This window comes from Pristiophorus japonicus, chromosome 7, assembly GCF_044704955.1.
Source record: "Pristiophorus japonicus isolate sPriJap1 chromosome 7, sPriJap1.hap1, whole genome shotgun sequence".
NCBI classification, from domain to species: domain Eukaryota; kingdom Metazoa; phylum Chordata; class Chondrichthyes; family Pristiophoridae; genus Pristiophorus; species Pristiophorus japonicus.
Genome location: NC_091983.1, coordinates 11,680,777 through 11,700,410, shown reverse-complemented (window position 1 = coordinate 11,700,410; position 19,634 = coordinate 11,680,777). Strand labels below are relative to the sequence as shown.

General features: G+C 47.0%; 1 protein-coding gene across 9 annotated transcripts in view; it reads left to right on the top strand.

Annotated features, from left to right (window-relative positions):
- Positions 1 to 19,634, top strand: part of LOC139267053 (serine/threonine-protein phosphatase 6 regulatory ankyrin repeat subunit C-like) — a 166,087-nt gene that overhangs the window by 14,511 nt on the left and 131,942 nt on the right. For all 9 annotated transcript variants that reach the window (XM_070884802.1, XM_070884799.1, XM_070884795.1 and 6 more), the window contains exon 3: positions 8,028 to 8,090. In XM_070884802.1, the coding sequence (XP_070740903.1) occupies positions 8,028 to 8,090 (63 nt within the window). The remainder of the gene's footprint in view (positions 1 to 8,027; positions 8,091 to 19,634) is intronic.

The following is a 19,634-nucleotide window of genomic DNA, read 5'->3' as shown; positions in this document are numbered from 1 at the left end:
ATGAATCAATACTCCTGTGTGTTGGAAGAAGCACTGAGGGTAGCAAGGGTACAGAATGCACTCTGGGTGGGGGAACTCAATGTCCATTACCGAGAGTGGCTCAGTAGCACTGCTACTGACGAGCTCTGAAAGATATAGCTGCTAGACTAGGCTTGTGAGAGAATCAACCCGAGGGAAAAACCTACTTGACCTCGTCCTCATTAATCTACCTGTCGCAGAATCATCTGTTTATGACAATATTTGTAAGAGTGACCACCGCACAGTTCTTGTGGAGACTGTTATGTATGCAATAAAGGTTCAAACTGAGTACTGTTTAACTAAGCAAGGTACAAACTTGCTCCTGCTTTATTTAGGCCCAAAGTGCCTGACTCACAAAATGGCTGGCCTTTTATACCAGAGCAGCACCATGTGCATGCTGTTCAGTGGCCTCCAACAATGACACCATCTGCTTGCTACAAACAGCATGTACCTACATGACAATACTCTCCTCTGAGATCTTTTCACAGTCTTTCTCTGTTCGATTCCGGCCTTGAGTGAATGTACGGAGTCTGTTGTGGCTGGTGGCTGGATGACTGACTTGTTGGGGGTAGTAGTGGCCATGTCAGGAATTGCAAGTCCATTTTTATTGAACAAGTCCATGATGGAAATTCCGGGTTCACTGATGACCCTTGAGTCCACTGAAGGCCGCTGATAGGTTGGTTGGTTGTCGACGGTCGTCCGATTGCTCTGGCTTGTCTATGTGCCTCAGCTTTGTTTGATCCATTTGTTTCCTGCAAGTTTGCCCATTCTTAAGCTTAATAACAAATACTGTGTTGCCCTCCTTGGCCATGACTGTACCAGCGATCCATTTGGGACCCTGACCATAATTCAACACATATACAGGATCATTAACAGAAATCTCGCGTGACACAGTTGCGCGACCGTGGTACCCTTATTGACTCTGTCTTCTGTATTGAATATGATTACCTAGATCCGGGTGTACAAGAGATAACTTGGTCTTAAGACCTCTTTTCATCATGAGTTCAGCAGGCAAACCCCTGTGAGTGTGTGGGGTCTTGTCCTGTAACTCAGCAGTATGCAAGACATGCGGTTCTGCAGTGACCCTTGGGTTACTCTCCTCATGCTTTACTTGATAATTTGTACTGCACGTTCTGCTTGCCCGTTGGACGCAGGCTTGAACGGTTCTGACCTTACATGTTTTATGCCGTTAAGTTTACAAACTCCTGAAACTCCTGACTGGTGAAGCACGACGCATTGTCGCTCACCACTATGTCAGGCAGACCATGTGTCACGAACATGACATTGAGATTCTCTATGGTTGCCGTGGACATACTGGATGACATGATTATGCATTCTATCCACTTCGAATAAGCATCCACTAAAAACATCTTGCCGAGGAAGGGACCTGCAAAATCTACATGGATCCTGGACCAAGGTTTGGATGGCCATGACCACAGACTCAGCGGCGATTCTGCTGGTGCTTTGCTGAGCTGCATGCAGGTGCTGCACTGATGCACACATGCTTCCAGCTCAGAATCAATTCCTGGCCACCATATGTGGGACCTGGCGATGGCCTTCATCATCACTATACCAGGATGTATACTGTGTAACACACACAAACTTCTCTCTCCCTTTCTTAGGCATTACAACTCGATTGCCCCACAATATGCAATCTGCTTGAATAGACAGTTCGTCCTTGCGACGAATGGCCTCCTCGCATATTTGCTTAGGTATGGCAGACCAATCCCCTTTGAGGATGCAACCCTTTACCACCAATAATAACGGGTCCTGGCTGGTCCAGGTCTTAACTTGTTGAGCCGCGACAGGGGTACCTTCACTCTGAAAAAAATCCATGATTAACATTAAATCTGCCGGTTGAGGCGCTTCCACCTCCGGTGTGGGCAACGGCAACCGGCTCAAAGCATCAGCACAACTCTCTGTGCCAGGTCTGTGGCGAATGACATAATCATAGGCAGATAATATCAGCGGCCACCTTTGTATGCAGGATGAAGCGTTGGTATTGATACTTTTGCTCTCAAAACAACAAAATGAGCGGCTTGTGATCAGTCTCTAATTCAAACCTCAGACTGAACAGATATTGATGCATCTTTTTAACACCGTACACACATGCTAAAGCTTCTTTTTCTACCATACTGTAGGCTCTTTCTGCTTTAGACAAAAATTTGGATGCATACGCGACAGGTTGAAGTTTCCCCGATTTATTGGCTTGTTGTAACAAGCAACCAATTTCATATGACGATGCATCACAGGCCAAAACTAAATGTTTACATAGGTCATAATGTATCAGCAGCTTGTTCAAGCAAAGCAGATTGGGGGCTTTCTCGAAAGCTCTGTCTTGCAATGCGCCCCACACCCAGTTGTTGCCTTTTCTCAATAGCATGTGGTTCAAGTAAGATGCTCAATCTAGGTAGGAAGTTACCAAAGTAGTTGATTAGACCCAGGAACGTCACGTTCTGCGGCTTGGGTGCATTCTTGATGGCTTTGGTTTTCACGTCAGTAGGTCTGATGCCAGCAGCGGCGATTTTCCTCCTGAGGAATTCGACCTCCGGTACCATGAAGATGCACTTCGAGCGTTTAAGTCTGAGTCTCAATATGTCCAAACGCAATAGAACCTCTTCCAGGTTGTTCAGATGTTACTTGGAGTCACAACCGGTGATCAGGATGTCATCTTAGAACACGATGGTTCTGGGAACGGACTTCAGTAGACTTTCCATATTCCTCTGGAATATTGCTGCAGCCGAGCGAATTCCAAATGGGCACCTGTGGTAAATAAACAGCTCCTTTGTGCGTGTTAATGCACGTAAGTCTCTTCGATGTCTCAACCAACTCCTGCGTCATAATAGGCTGACATCAAGTCCAGTTTTGTGAACGACTTCCCTCCGGCTAGCGTCACAAACAAGTCTTCAGCCTTCGGTAATGGGTACTGATCTTGTTTCGAAACCCTCTTGATCGTAGCCTTGTAGTCGCCACAGATTCTGACCGTGCCATCACTTTTCAGCACAGGAACAATGAGGCTGGCCCATTCATTAAATTCGACCGGTGATATGATCCCTTCACGCTGGAGTCTGTCCAGTTTAAATTCGACCTGCTCCCTCATATACGGCACTGCCCGAGCTTTATGATAGACGGGTCTTGCATCTGAGTCCACGTGGATCTGCACCTTGGCTCCCGTGAAGTTGCCGCTACCTGGTTCGAACAGCGAGGGGAACTTGCTCAATACTTGGGCACATGTAACTTCCTCCGCGACAACGGCTTTATGTCGTTCCAGTCGCATTTGATTTTCTCCCAACCAGCTCCTGCCGAGCAGCATTGGGCCATTTCCTAGAACAATCCACAGCGGTAACTCGTGAACTGCACCGTTATATGACACATTAATTTGTGCACTGCCAATCACCTTCATCAGTTCTTTGGTGTACATGCGCAGCTTGGTGTTTACAGGGCTCAGCCTGGGCCTCACATAGTATCCCACAGCTTACTAAATGCCCTGTCGTTCAGGATCGATTGACTCGCCCCTGTGTCCAGTTCCATTGATACCAGTATCCTGTTAAACTTCACATTAATCAAAATTAGTTTCCTCTTGGTTATGAAAGAGTACAGTCCATGCACTTCCTCCTCTGGCATCTTGGATTGCGTATCCGGATCCACGCTAGTCTGACACTCATTCTTCACATGGCGTGTCGCAGCTCGCTTGCTCATCTGCGGACACTTGTGCTGGAGATGCCTCACTCTCAGACAGCCTTTGTAACTATATTGCTTAAATCGGCACTGCTGTTGCCGATGATTTCCCCCACAATGCCAACACGGAGAAGTCGGATACATTCCCGCTGGCGGACTTTGGGCAGCTACAGGTTTTGCGAACGCAGCCGGATAGGCCCTGCCCTGTGCCGCTCTGCCGAACGCCGAATCATTCGCGAACGCAGCCGGATAAGCCCTGCCATGTGCCGCTCTGCTGAACGCCGAATCAATCACATTTACAGTACTTGCCGAGGTTCGGTTCTTCACCGATATTTGCTTTAAACTAATGTCCGTCGTCATGCATGATTGAGCGATCTGGATGCTTAAATCCAACTCCTCCACCGCCAGTAATTTACGCAGGATCACCTCATGGTTGATACCGATAACAAAAAAGTCCTGCAGCATGTCTGCCAACACCGTCCCGAACTTGCACGGCCCCGCTAGACGTCTCAGGTTGGCAACGAATTCAGCCGCGCTGTGGCCCTCCGATTGCACATGTGTATAAAACCTGTATCTCGAGATGATGATGCCGTCGTCTGGCTTGAGGTGCTCCCGTACCAATGTACACAACTCCTCGTACGTTTTTTCTGTTGTATCACTAGGCATAGACCGTAGATCTTTGAACTGCACACAATGTGGAACATGGCCCGGTGCTGATCTGCATCGTCAACCCTCTTCATTTTGTTGACCACGAAGTACTGGTTCAAACGGCTCACAAAGTCTGCCCAATCTTCTCCCTCCATGAATCATTCTAAAAATCCAATCGTGCTCATTTTGCAAACAAAGGTTCTTGTATTCTCATCGCCAAATGTTATGTATGCAATAAAGGTTCAAACTGAGTACTGTTTAAGCAAGGTACAACCTTAGTTCTGCTTTATTTAGGCCCAAAGTGCCTGACTCACAAAGTGGCTGACCTTTTCATACCAGAGCAGCACCATATGCGTGCTACTCAGTGGACTCCAACAGTGACACCATCCAGTGGCTACAAACAGTATGTACATTCATGACAGAGACGAAGTCCCATCTTTGCAATGAGGACACCCTCCATCGTGTTGTGTGGCACTACCACCGTGCTAAATGGGATAGATTAAGAACAGATCTGGCAGCTCAAAACTGGGCATCTAGGAGTCACTATGCGCCATCAGCAGCCGCAGAATTGTATTCCATCATAATCTAGAACCTCATGGCCCGGTATATCCCTCACTCTACCATTACCTTCAAGCCAAGGGACTAAACCTGGTTTCATGAGGAGTGTAGAAGAGCATGCCAGGAGCAGGACCAGGCATACTTAAAAATGAGGTGCCAAGCTGGTGAAGCTACAACACAAAACTACATGCATGCTAACCAGCAGGAGCAGCATGCTATAGACCGAGTTAAGCGATCTCACAACCAACGGATCAGATCAAAGCTCTGTAGTCCTGCCACATCCAGTCATGAATGGTGGTGAACAATTAAACTGCTAATGGGAGGGGAAGGCACCATGAACATTCCCATCCTCAATCATGGTAGAGCCAAGCAAGTGAGTGTGAAAGACAAGGCTGAAGCATTTGCAACCATCTTTAGCCAGAAGTGCTGAGTGGATGATCCGTATCGGCCTTCTCTTGAGGTTCCCATCATCACAGAGCCAGTCTTCAGCCAATTCAATTCATTCTAGTGATATCAAGAAATGGCTGAACACACTGGATACAGCAAAGACTATGAGCCCCAACAACATCCCATCTATAGTGCTGAAGACTTGTGCACCAGAACTAGCCATGCCTCTAGTTCCAGTACATCTACAACACTGGCATCTACCTAGAGTCATACCTAGCACAAAGGAAGATGGTTGTAGATGTTGGAATCCAATCATTTCAGACCCACGGTATAACTGCAGAAGTTCCTCAGGGCAGTATCCTAGGCCCAGCCATCTTTAGCTGCTTCATCAATGACCTTCCCTCCATCATAAGGTCAGAAGTGGGGATGTTTGCTGATGATTGCACAGTGTTCAGATAATGAAGCAGTCCATACCCACATGCAGCAAGACCTGGATGACATGGGCTGATAAGTGGCAAGTAAGGTTCACGCCACACAAGTGCCAGGCAATGACCATCTGCAACAAGAGGGAATCTAACCACCTCCCCATGACATTCAATGACATTAACCATCAACATCCTGTGGGTGGTGGGGGAGGGGGGGGGGGCGGGTGCGTGGGCATTCACCATTGACCAGAAACTTAACTGGACCAGCCACATAAATAGCAACAATAGCCAATCAGAGGCTGGGTATACTTGGACTAGTGACTCAGCTCCTGACTCCCCAAAGCTTTTCCACCACCTAAAAGGCACAAGTCAGGAGTGTGATGGAATACTCTGCACTTGCCTGGATGAGTGCAGATCCAACAACACTCAAGAACTCAACACCATCCAGGACAAAACAGCCTGCTAACTTTAACATTCACTCCTTTCAACACCGACGCAATGTGGCTACAAGATGCACTGCAGCAACTCGCCAAGGCTTCTTCGACAGCACCTCCCAAACTTGCGACCTCTACCACCTAGAAGGAAAAGGGGAGCAAGAGCATGGGAGCACCATCATCTCCAAGTTCCTCCCAAGTCACAAAGCATACCAACTTGGAAATATATTGCCGTTCCTTCATCGTCACTGAATCAAAATCCTGGCACTCCCTACCCAACAGCACTATGGGAGTCCCCTCACCACACCGACTGCAGCAGTTCAAGAAGGTGGCCCATCACCACCTATTCATGGGCAACTAGTGATGGGCAATAAATGCCGGCCTTGCCAGCAACGCACACATCCTGTGCCTGATAAAAATAAAAATAAATAAATAACCCTAATACCCTGCCACAACCCTAACATCCTAATTCTTACCCTAAGCCTAACACCCGAACCCTGATAACCAACCCCAAATTCCTAAACCTTACCATTAGACCAAACCCTAATTACTGACCCTAACATCTATCCCTAATCACTAACCTTAACGCTTAGTCCTAACCTTAATTCTGAACCCCAAATCTAAATCCTAAATCGCATAATGTCAAAAGTGTGATGCAGGGCTAACTGCGTGTCAATAGTTGCTCCATTTTAAAAATTGTTACTATTCTGTCCTTTTAATCCTACTCTTGGCTTTTTTTAACTTCACACATCTCAAAACATCTCAAGATTCTTACAAATATATGTGATTTTTGGTTTTCCTCACCTTTCTCTCTTTATAATATCCCTAATCCCTTCTTTCCATCTCAGACCTCATCCAGTTAACTATTTCTGAACTAATTTTTCACCAGCACCAAATTCACTCTAACCCTCTAACTTTCCTTCTGAAAGCTTTTTCAACACTTACCCATCCCTCAGTTTTTAATGCCTACTTGTCATCACAACCTTTTTTCCACTCTCCAGAGCCCAGCTATTTCATTTTCTTTCCTCCCCATAAATTTCACATCTCTCTCCACTACCTACTCCCTGCAACCGTCACATGTCCAACTTTGCACATGCATTGAAAACTACTAAGAAAGGGGGAGAATGAGGGAGTTGGGGAGAATGAGGGGAGGGGAAAGGAGAGATAATGAGGGAGAGGAGGAGATGGGAAAGGTGGAGAATGGGAGGGGAGGAGAGAGGAAAGGGTAGAATAAGTAAGGGGAAGAAAGGAGAGGGGAATTGGGAAGAATGTGTGAGGAAAGGGAGAAGAGAAGAATGAAGGAGGGAGGGGAATAAGAAGGAGAAGAGGGGATAGGAGAATAAGGGAGGAGAGTGGAAAATGGGGGAGGGATGGAGGTGGAAAGGAAGAAAGGGGAGAATGGGGAGGAATGGGAAAGGGGAGAATGAGGGAAGGAAAGGAGAGGGTGAGAATTAGGAGGATAGGGAAAAGGGGAAAATGAGAAGGGTCAGAGAAGATGAGAGGATGGGGAAAGGGAGAGAATGAAGGAAAGGGAAGAGAGGGGAGGGAGAAGAATAGGAAGGGGAAGGGGAGAATGAGAGGGAAAGAACGAGGATGGGAAGAGGAGGTAGGGAGATGAGGTGAGGGATACATGGTGAAAAGGGTAAGAGAAGGTTTGAAAGGAGATTTTCATTTTTTTTAAATAACTTTATGTTATGCTTAAAATGCCACCTACAAGTGTAATACCGTTGGATTGTTACCACCACTCTAGGTTTTTAACATATCATGGATATTACAGACAAATTATATTAATTACATTATGCACGTTATTATAGAAAAAAAATCCTTTGTATTTTCTGCATCGCATTATTTTGACATTGTTTCTATACATAATCTACAGATATCAGAGAATGTCACTGACCCAGTTGTCATTGATCAGCATGGACAAAATCAACTTCATAAGGTAAGATTTGTACTACCTAGAATCATGGCCCCAAGTTTCCACATGATTTGCTCCTGATTTTTAGGAGCAACTGGTGTAGAATGGAGTATTTTAGAAATTGGAATTCTCCACATTTAGTTTTCTGAAGTTCTAGTCAGGAAGAACAGTTTCACTTTGGAACAGAATTTTTTTTTCAAAAGGGGGCGTGTCCGGCCACTGACGCCTGATTTCAAAGTTTCCACAGTGAAAACGTACTCCAAACTAACTTAGAATGGAGTAAGTGAAGATTTTTGTACGCTTGAAAAAACCTTGTCTACACTTTAAAAAATCAGGCGCAGGTTACAAATTAGGCGTAGGGAACGAGGTGGGGGGGGGGGAGAGGGGGGAAGGGAAGTCATTAAATTCTACAATCAATCCTTAGTTATACTTATACAAATATTATACAAATAAATCCAACCTGAATAAAAATTTATAAGCAAAGAAAAGATTAAATAAACCATGTTCCTACCTGTGTGAAAGTGCTTCAGGCAGGCCTTTCAGGCAGCGGTGTGGCGTCAGTGTCTCGACGGCAGCGGCAGCAAGCAGCCTTCGAGCTGAGCTGCAGTGCTTGAGGCAGGGGTGTGGGGTCAGTGTCTCAACGGCAGTAGCAGGCAGCAAGCAGCCTTCGAGCTGAGCTGCGGTGCTTGAGGCAGGCCTTCATACCCCGCGAAGATGCAGCACCCGGATGGACTTGAGGCCATTCGGCCATGGGATTGCAGCGGCGTCAGTGGCTGGCCGGGAGCCGAAGAATGAACACAGGACACACGCAGCTGCAGATTTAAAATTCTTTAGGCCATTCGGCTACGCTTATGGGGCGGCGTCAGTGGCTCGAAGGCAGCCGAAGAATCAGGAGCGGACGTGAGGCCATTCGGCCATGGAATTGCAGCGGCGTCAGTGGCTGGCCGGGAGCTGAAGAAAGAACAGCAGCAGCCTTCGAGCTGTGAGGGGGACTGACTGAGGCCATTCGGCCATGGGATTGCAGCGGTGTCAGTGGCTGGTCGGGAGCCAAAGAAAGAACAGCAGCAACCTTCGAGCTGTGAGGGGGACTGACTGAGGCCATTTGGACAGGGAGAGGCAGCCACATCGACATCTTTATATTTAAATTTGCAGAATGGGTGCTGCATTGTCAACACCACATATTATGCAATGGTTTGCTTCCTCCTGCAAGAAATTCTTTGTTCTTGGTGGACGTTGATCCATTGCAAAGTTGAATTGGCACTCTTATTTCTCCAAACACACAGTCCTTAATTTGCAGGCACCGGTTCTGCAAGTTTAGCAGTGAAAAGCTGATTTCAGCAGGTGATTTATTCAGCGCACTCCCTCACACACAGAAATATCAAGAAAATTAAAATACAAGCCTTTGCAGGGGTCCAAGAAACAAATCTTCACTTTTTCTGCAGCACTTTTAAAAATGGCCGAGTGCCAATGTTTACTTCAGACTGCGCGTGCGCGAACGCTCCAACGCGCACGCGCAGGGTTGCCGGCACCAAGAAGCCTCATTTCAATTGTACCCGCCCCCTCCTACTTACAAAATTGGCGCGAGTGGTAGGCTCCGCCCCCTGTGCGCCATGCCAAGCAGACATCGAGCACCAAGGAGCTCGAGAATACCGCACTTTTTTTCCAGCGCCGTTTTCGGTGCGAAAAACAGGCGCCCAGCTCTGAGGTGCGCCTTTTTCGCCGCGTGTGGAAACTTGGGGCCATAGAATGGTTATAGCATAGAAGGAGGCCATGCCCGCCAAGCCCATGCCAGCTCTCTGCAAGAGCATTTCAGCTCGTCCCACTCCCTCTCCATTTCCCCATAGTACTGCAAATTCTTTTCATTCAGGTACTTATCCAATTCCTTTTTGAAAGCCACAATTGAATTGACCTCCACCACTCTTTCAGGCAGTGCATTCCAGATCCTAACCACTCGCTGTGTAAAAATGTTTTTTCTCATGTCGCAATTGGTTCTTTTGCCCATCACCTTAAATTTGTGACCCCTGGTTCTTGACCCTTCCGCCAATGGGAACAGTTTCTATCTACTCTGGCTAGACCCCTCATGATTTTGAACACTTCTATCAAATCTCCTCTCAACCTTCTCTGCTCTAAGGAGAACAACCTCAGCTTCTCCAGTCCATCCACGTAACTGAAGTCTATCATCCCTGGAACCATTCTTGTAAATCTTTTCTGTACCCTCTCTAAGGCCTTCACTTCCTTCCTAAAGTGCGGTGCCCAGAATTGGACACAATACTCCAATTGAGGCCAAATCGGGGTTTTATAAAGGTCCATCATTACTTCCTTGCTTTCTCTCCTCGTTCTTCCTTCCAAAATGTATCACCACACTTTTCTCGTTAAATTTCAACTGGCACATGTCCACCCATTCCACCAGCCTGTCTATGTCTTCTTGAAGTATATCACTATTGTTGTGTATCTGTAAAGCATGCACTCCCATGTTCCACCACCAGGGAACGCATCCCCTGAAGTCCCAAGGGATCCCAGCATCCCTTGGGAGCACTGTATATAAGCCAGCCCCTAAGGCCTGTTCCTCAATCTGGAGTGTCTTAATAAAGACTGAGGTCACTGTTACTTTAACCTTCCTGTGTGCAGTCTCATCTGTGTTTGGAACACAATAACTGGCGACGAGTATACGAATCCAACACAAAGATGCAGCAAACTGTCGGCATCCTGGAGAAGTTCTCGGAGGGTGAGGACTGGGAAGCCTATATCGAGCGGCTAGACCAGCACTTTGTAGCCAACGAGCTGGACGGAGAAGGAAGCGCTGCAAGAAGGAGAGCGTTCCTCCTCACTGTCTGCGGGACACCGATCTACAGCCTCATGGAGAATCTTCTGGCTTCAGTTTAACCCACGGATAAGTCGTATGAGGAGCTGTGTACACTGGTTTGGGAGCATCTTAACCCGAGGGAGAGCATGCTGATGGTGAGGTATTGGTTCTACACGTGCCAGCGATCTGAAGGTCAGAAAATGGCGAGCTACATCGCCGAGCTAAGGCGGCTTGCAGGACAATGTGAGTTTGATGGCTACCTGGAGCATATGCTCAGAGACTTTTTTGTCCTGGGCATTGGCCACGAGACCATCCTACGAAAACTTTTGACTGTAGAGACAACGACCCTCAGTCAGGCCATTGCGATAGCACAGGCGTTTATGTCCACCAGTGATAACGCCAAACAAATCTCTCAGCACACAAGTGCTAGCAATGTTCATAAATTAACTCGAACTGTGTTTGTGAGCAGAAATGTACAGGGCAGAAACCACGAGTCTGCAACTGCCAGCAGGCCTCAGGTGACCCGAGTCCGCCACAAAGGATGAATGCAAGGCAATTCACACCTTGTTGGCGTTGTGGAGGCTTCCATTCAGCCCATTCATGCCGCTTCAAAGGATATGTTTGCAAGAGCTGTGGATAAATGGGGCACCTCCAACGAGCTTGCAGACGAGCTGCAAGCTCTGCAAAACCTACTAACCACCACGTGGCAGGAAGATCGGTCCATAGTGGATCAAAGCAATTTCGAGCCTCAGAGAGAGGAGGCAGATGCTGAACTACACAGGGTGCACACATTTTTGACGCAATGTCCACCTATAATGCTAAATGTAAAATTGAATGGCTTACCCGTAGCCATGGAACTGAACACTGGCGCTAGCCAATCCATCATGAGTAAAAAGATGTTTGAGAGACTATGGTGCAACAAGGCACTCAGACCAGCCCTGAGCCCCATCCACACGAAACTGAGAACGTTCACCAAAGAGCTCATCGTTGTCCTTGGCAGCGCCATGGTCAAGGTCACCTACGAGGGCACGGTGCACGAACTGCCACTCTGGATTGTCCCGGGCGAAGGTCCTACACTGCTTGGAAGGAGCTGGCTGGGCAAAATCCGCCGGAACTGGGATGATATCCGAGCGCTATCATATGTCGATGAGGCCTCATGCACACAGGTTCTTAACAAATTTCCTTCCCTTTTTGAGCCAGGCATTGGAAACTTTACCGGGGTGAAGGTACGGATCCACTTGGTCCGAGAGGCACGACCCATTCACCACAAGGCGCGAGCGGTACCTCACATGATGAGGGAGAGAGTGGAAATCGAGCGGGACAGACTGCAACGCGAGGGCATCATCTCCCCAGTGGAATTCAGCGAGTGCGCCAGCCCGATTATTCTAGTACTCAAAAGTGATGGTACGGTCAGGATTTGCGGCGATTATAAAGTAACTATTAATCGCTACAGGACCAATATCCGCTACCTACGGCAGACGATCTATTTGCGACGGTGGCAGGAGGCAAGACGTTCACCAAGCTCGACCTGACTTCGGCTTACATGACACAGGAGCTGGAGGAGTCGTCGAAGGGCCACACCTGCATCAACATGCACAAGGGACTGTTCATCTACAACAGGTGCCCGTTTGGAATTTGGTCAGCTGCAGTGATCTTCCAGAGAAACATGGAGAGCCTACTCAAGTCGATACCACGCACGGTGGTTTTTCAGGATGACATATTGGTCACGGGTCGGGACACCGTCGAGCATCTACAAAACCTGGAGGAGTGCCTCCAGCGACTGGATCGCGTAGGGCTGCGGCTGAAGAGGTCAAAATGTGTCTTCATGGCAACAGAAGTGGAGTTTTTGGAAAGAAAGATCGCGGTGGACGGCATTCGGCCCACAGACGCCAAGGCAGAGGCTATCAGCAACGTGCCCAGGCCACAGAACGTCACGGAGCTGCGGTCGTTCCTGGGACTCCTCAACTATTTTGGTAACTTCCTACCAGGGTTAAGCACCCTCTTAGAGCCCCTACATGTGTTATTGCGTAAAGGTGAGAATTGGGTATGGGGAAAAAAACAAGTAATTGCTTTTGAGAAAGCCAGAAACATTTTATGCTCCAACAAGCTGCTTGTATTGTATAACCCGTGTAAAAGACTTGTGCTAGCATGTGATGCGTCATCGTACGGAGTCGGGTGTGTATTACAACAAGCTAATGTTGCGGGGAAGTTGCAACCTGCCGCCTATGCCCCCAGGAGCTTGTCTAAGGCCGAGAGGGCCTACAGCATGATTGAGAAAGAGGCATTAGCGTGTGTGTTCGGGATAAAGAAAATGCATCAGTACCTGTTTGGCCTCAAATTTGAGCTGGAAACCGATCACAAGCCCCTCATATCCCTGTTCTCTGAAATCAAGGGGATAAATACTAATGCCTCAGCCCGCATACAAAGATGGGAACTCGTGCTATCAGCGTATAACTATACCATCCGCCACAGGCCAGGCACCAAGACCTGAGTGGATGCTCTCAGTTGGCTACCATTGCCCACCACGTGGATGGAAATGGCGCAGCCTGCAAACTTGTTGATGGTGGCGCAGCCCGCAGACTGTTGATGGTCATGGAAGCGTTTGAAAATGATAAATCACCTGTCACGGCCTGCCAGATTAGGACTTGGACCAGCCAAGATCCTCTGCTGTCCCTAGTAAAAAAACTGTGTACTGCATGGGAGCTGGGCCAGCATCCCTGTTGAAATGCAAGAGCTGATCAAGCCGTTCCAGTGGCGAAAGGACGAGCTGTCCATTCATGCAGACTGCCTGTTGTGGGGTAACCGCGTAGTGCTACCCAAAAACATAAGAACATAAGAATTAGGAACAGGAGTAGGCCATCTTGCCCCTCGAGCCTGCTCCGCCATTCAATAAGATCATGGCTGATCTGGCCGTGGACTCAGCTCCACTTACTCGCCCTCTCCCCGTAACCCTTGTAAGAGAAATTTGGCATTAGGGGTACCAGCGGGACAAGGGTTAAAGTGCTGGTTCCTGCAATGGCCCATAAGGAGGTAACAGGCCCCTCGTCGGCCTTGTACCAAGGCTCCAGAAGTTATCAATTCAATAATATTCCGACAGGATACGATGTGAGAACCTAAACAGACATTGATAAGACCTTGTGAAGAGGCTCGAGGCGACTCACAGGCACCAAGGAAATGTATAACAAATTCTGACCTAATGAAGTCATTCTAGTCACGGCCTAAAGCGATCACGAGGGTCTTGGCCTGTCAATCCAAAGTAGCACTAATAAGGTAGTCCAATTAGGGAAGTAGCACTGATAAGGTAGTTCAATTAGAAATCTAGGGAGGTCTTGTCCAGGAACAGAGGGGTTTTGAAATGTGTAAGATTTGTATGATTGTGCTGTTCGGAGAGCATCTCCACTCACAGGCGACTGTGATAAGAGGTGTTCCCGGACGTTCGTAATAAAGATCGTTATACTTTGCCATCCGTCTCTTTCTGCTAACTTTGAGAATTGCTACGTGGGCTGGGCGAGCGTCGACCCTCTTTATCAGTGGGCCCGCTCGTGGGAGAGGAAGCCTTCCCATCTCCCCCTTACACCCTTAATTCCCTTATTGGTTAAAAAATAGTCATAGATATCTGTGACTTAAGGGCAGGGAGACGTTCATCTCGGATCTCTACAGCACACACCCGGGTATAGTAATGATGAAAGTGATAGCCAGATCCCACATGTGGTGGCCCGGTATCAACTCTGACTTAGAGTCCTGTGTACGGCAATGCAGCGTGTGTGCTCAGTTGAGCAACGCGCCCAGAGAGGCATCACTAAGCTTGTCGTCCTGGCTCTCAAGACCATGGTCGAGGATCCATGTCGACTATGTGGGCCCGTTTCTCGGTAAAATGTTCCTGGTGGTGGTGGATGCTTTTTCAAAATGGATTGAATGTGAAATAATGTCGGGAAGCACCGCCACCAACACCATTGAAAGCCTGAGGGCCATATTTGCCACCCACGGCCTGCCTGACATATTGGTCACTGACAACGGGCCATGTTTCATCAGTGTCGAATTTAAAGAATTCATGATCCGCAATGGAATCAAACATGTCACCTCGGCCCCGTTTAAACCAGCCTCCAATGGGCAGGCAGAGCGAGCAGTACAAACAATCAAACAGAGCCTCAAACGAGTCACAGAAGGCTCACTCCAAACCCGCCTGTCGTGAGTACTGCTCAGCTACTGCACGAGACCCCACTCGCTCACAGGGGTGCCCCCGGCTGAGCTACTCATGAAAAGGACACTTAAAACCAGACTCTCGCTGCTTCACCCCAACCTGCATGATCAGGTAGAGAGCAGGCGGCAGCAACAAAATGTGAACGATGGTCACGCCACTGTGTCACGGGAAATTGATCTGAATGACCCTGTGTATGTGCTAAACTATGGACATGGTCCCAAGTGGATCGCGGGCACGGTGATAGCTAAAGAAGGGAGTAGGGTGTTTGTCGTCAAACTAGACAATGGACAAATTTGCAGAAAGCACCTGGACCAAACGAGGCTGCGGATCACAGAGTGCCCTGAACAACAGCAGACACCACCTTTTTCTCGCCCACAACACACACCCAAAGGATCAATGTCACCACCCCGGACCAGGAAATTGAACCCATCACACCCAACAGCCCAGCAAGGCCAGGCTCACCCAGCAGGCCTGCAGGGCCAACAACACATGCCAGCCCAGCGAGGGCACAGCCAACACACCAGAACAAACATTTGTCCCGAGGCGGTCCACCAGGGGAAGAAAGGCTCCCGACCGCCTCACCTTGTAAATAGTTTTCACTTTGACTTTGGCAGGGAGTGATGTTGTGTATCTGTAAAGCATGCACTCCCATGTTCCACCACCAGGGAGTGCATCCCCTGAAGTCCCAAGAGATCCCAGCATCCCTTGGGAGCACTGTATATAAGCCAGCCCCAAAGGCCTGTTCCTCACTCTGGAGTGTCTTAATAAAGACTGTGGTCACTGTTACTTTAACCTCCCTGTGTGCAGTCTCATCTGTGTTAGGAACACAATAACTATCATCCTCACTATTCACTATACTTCCAAGTTTTATGTCATCTGCAAATTTTGAAATTGTGCCCTATACGCCCAAGTCTGTGTCATTAATATATATCAAGCAAAGCAGTGTACCGAACCCCTAGGGAACATCACGGTATACCTTCCTTCAGTCCGAAAAACAACCATTCACCACTACTCTCTGTTTCCTGTCACTTTGCCAATTTTGTATCCATGCTGCCACTATTCCTTTTATTCCATGGGCTTTAATTATTCTGGCAAGCCTATTATGTGGCACTTTATCGAACACCTTTTGGAAGTCCATGTACACCACATCAACCACATTGCCCTCATCAAACCTCTCTTACCTCATCAAAAAACTCAAATCAAGTTAGTTAAACACGATTTTCCATTAACATACCCGTCCTTATTTTATTGTAGTCAAACTGAATTGTTGACCTGACTAGTTTCTACATTTTATCAGTAAATGGTTCCTACCTTTAAGGAATGTCGAACAGTAGAAGTACTTGCCCTGTATTTCGGATACCACTGTATGGCACCATTGAATGTTGGAATGTGGTTCAATATTGCACACCATCAAGGTCCCATATGGAGTTTAAATTACAAATTTTGAGCACTTTAACAAGCCTAGAACAAGAACAACGCACAGCAGGATGTCTTACATATAGGTCTCCCTGGGATTTTTGGGGGCTTCGCCAAAGAGGCAGGCCTGTGCCTGCGTGTACAAGATGTAGGACACGGGGAGCCGTGGAAATTACATGGAAGGGGTTGTTTTGGAATCCTACCTCCCTTTCCTCCATCTATGACGGAAGGGCACATTTTTAGGGATGCAGAAACTGACCACAGGCTTTCTGCCTAGGCTCCTCAGATTGCAAGATTTGAGGGGCCAGGCATGAGGAGGTATGTGAAACCTTTTTTTAACAACCTGCCCATGATATTCAGGCCGAGTGACCTTTTGGCTGCTGTTTTCATACAACAGCCAGCGGCCTGGAGTCCAGCACCCACTCCGCCTGTAGCCGTGTGCATGTTTCTGCCCCTATTCCCAGATGTAAAGCTCTGTCAGGATGTGGGCCTACGTTGGGGGTTGACCAGGTCATGCAATGGTGAAACCCACTAAATTGGGGCATTCTGAGGTCTGGATTGGCATAGTATATTTTGGGCATGGTGCACTTACAGCATTTGGGTGAAGCAGGGAAGAATGTTGGGTCATAATTCTCTTAAAATTCACTTATGACTTTATTGATTGCATATTAATTGTTTCCATCACTCATATGTACCCCAATATCAATTCTCAACTCTTTATTACATCAACCTCCAGAGCCAAAGTTACGATGAATTTGTTTTTGTTACTGAAGTAATGCCATTAAATATAGAAAAGAAATATGTTCTGAGATGCAGTGGAATTGTGGGAGATAACTTTTTACATTTTGAAGAAGAAATTCCTCTGTATTTTAGAACTAAATGACATGCTAAGTTGTGCAGCAATTTATTAGCATTGACAGCTATCAGTTTTCAAAATTATTTGAACTTTTTTTGCAGAGAGGATTGGGGAAAAAAGTTCAACAACTGGATTGTGTTTTAAAGCAGGGTTTAAAAAAGACATTCTTGGGAAATGGGCATCACTGGTAAGGTTGGCATTTATTGTCCATCCCTAGTTACCCTGACTGAGTCTATACTTTAGCCAGACGCAGAAGGAGAATATTGGAGGATACATAGAAATTATTTTATTTAAGTTAAGCACCAATTAGTTATATGAGTATATAAATTTATACAAAACAACATAATGAGGAAGGCAACTATGCATAGATAGTTCTCAATATTACTCAAAACAGCATAAATAATGGCAGAGAGCATTAGCCCTTTACAATACACAATTCCCTAATAGAATTACAACATTTATTTGTAGTGCACCAGAGTCGTTAAAAGAAAGACAGACTTGCATTTATATAGCGCCTTTCACAACCTCAGGACGTCCCAAAGCACTTTACAGCCAATGAGGTAATCTTAAAATGTTGTAATGTAGGAAATGTCAATTTACATACAGTATGCATACATCATTGTTCGATACTGATCAATACTGCTATGATTGTGAAGTATGATATACAAGACAAAAGTGGCAGGCATAAGGGTTTAGAATTTGGACCTTGATGTAGGGCTAGAAATTCAATAAAGATCGCCATCGGCGCTATTTGGGCCTTCTGATTTTTTTTACTGCCTAAAGATCGCCATCGCTCAACTCCGAATGTTTTGGGAAAACTTAACCGGCCTTGGCGTTGGCGATGTCCAGCGGGCAGTGGCGATCGAGTCGTCATGCAAGATCGAACTGATTTTTCAGTTTGAAAAGCACAGTCTTCTGCGCATGTGTGTTTTTTTTTCTTCGGAGATTTTTTTCCAGTTTTTTTCCGCATTTCGGGGTCGCGCATGCACATTGAATTACAGTTATAGTCAGAGTCAGAGTTGAGCGACTGTGCAGTGGAAGCAGAGAGGACATATGAGGAGAGAGAAAGATTAATGCATATATAAATATATATGTTATATTACCCAATGTTATATATGTTATATATACCCTAGGCAACCTGTATCATACTGCCACCAGAGGCCCTACCTGTTGGAGTCCCAAGGGATCCCAGCATCCCTGGGAGCACTATATATAAGCAGGCCTCCCATGCTGTACCAGCACTCTGGAGTTTAAATAAAGGAGCTAAGGTCACACTTACTCATTGTCTACAATACTCAGTTGCATTATTTTATTATGAACATAACAATTGGCAATGAGATAACGAACAACCACGTGAAAATGCAAAGAACTGTTGGTATCCTGGAGAAATTCTCAGAAGAGGACGATTGGGAGGCCTTCGTGGAGTGACCAATACTTCATGGTCAACGAGCTGGAAGCGGAGGAGAAACATAGAAACATAGAAAATAGATGCAGAAGTAGGCCATTCGAGCCTGCACCGCCATTCAATAAGATCATGGCTGATCATTCCCTCAGTACCCCTTTCCTGCTTTCTCTCCATACCCCTTAATCCCCTTAACCGTAAGGGCCATATCTAACTCCCTCTTGGATAGATCCAAAGAACTGGCATCAACAACTCTCTGCAGAAGGGAATTCCACAGGTTAACAACTCTCTGAGTGAAGAAGTTTCTCCTCATTCCAGTCCTAAATGGCCTACCCCTTATCCTAAGACTGGTCATATAGCGTTAACAGATTGTTGGAACATAACAAATTGCGTGCTCTATTAAAAGCCCTTTCCTGGCTGTCCCCCCAGACCCATTTGCGATCTTTGCGTAGGAGCACGTGTAGTGGCTCTAGCAGCGTGCTCAATTTGGTAACTTTCTTCCCAAATTGAGCACGCTGCTAGAGCCGCTACACGTGCTCCTACGCAAAGGTCGCAAATGGGTCTGGGGGGGACAGCCAGGAAAGGGCTTTTAATAGAGCACGCAATTTGTTATGTTCCAACAATCTGTTAACGCTATATGACCCATGTAAGAAACTTGTGTTAACGTACGATGCATCGTCCTATGGTGTCGGGTGTGTGTTGCAGCATGTCAATGCCAAGGGTCAGTTACAGCCGGTAGCTTATGCCTCTAGGAGTCTGTCCCAGGCAGAAAGGGGCTACGGGATGGTAGAAAAGGAGGCACTCGCATGTGTATATGCGGTAAAGAAAATGCACCAGTACCTGTTTGGCAGGAAATTTGAGCTGGAGACAGATCACAAACCCCTAACGTC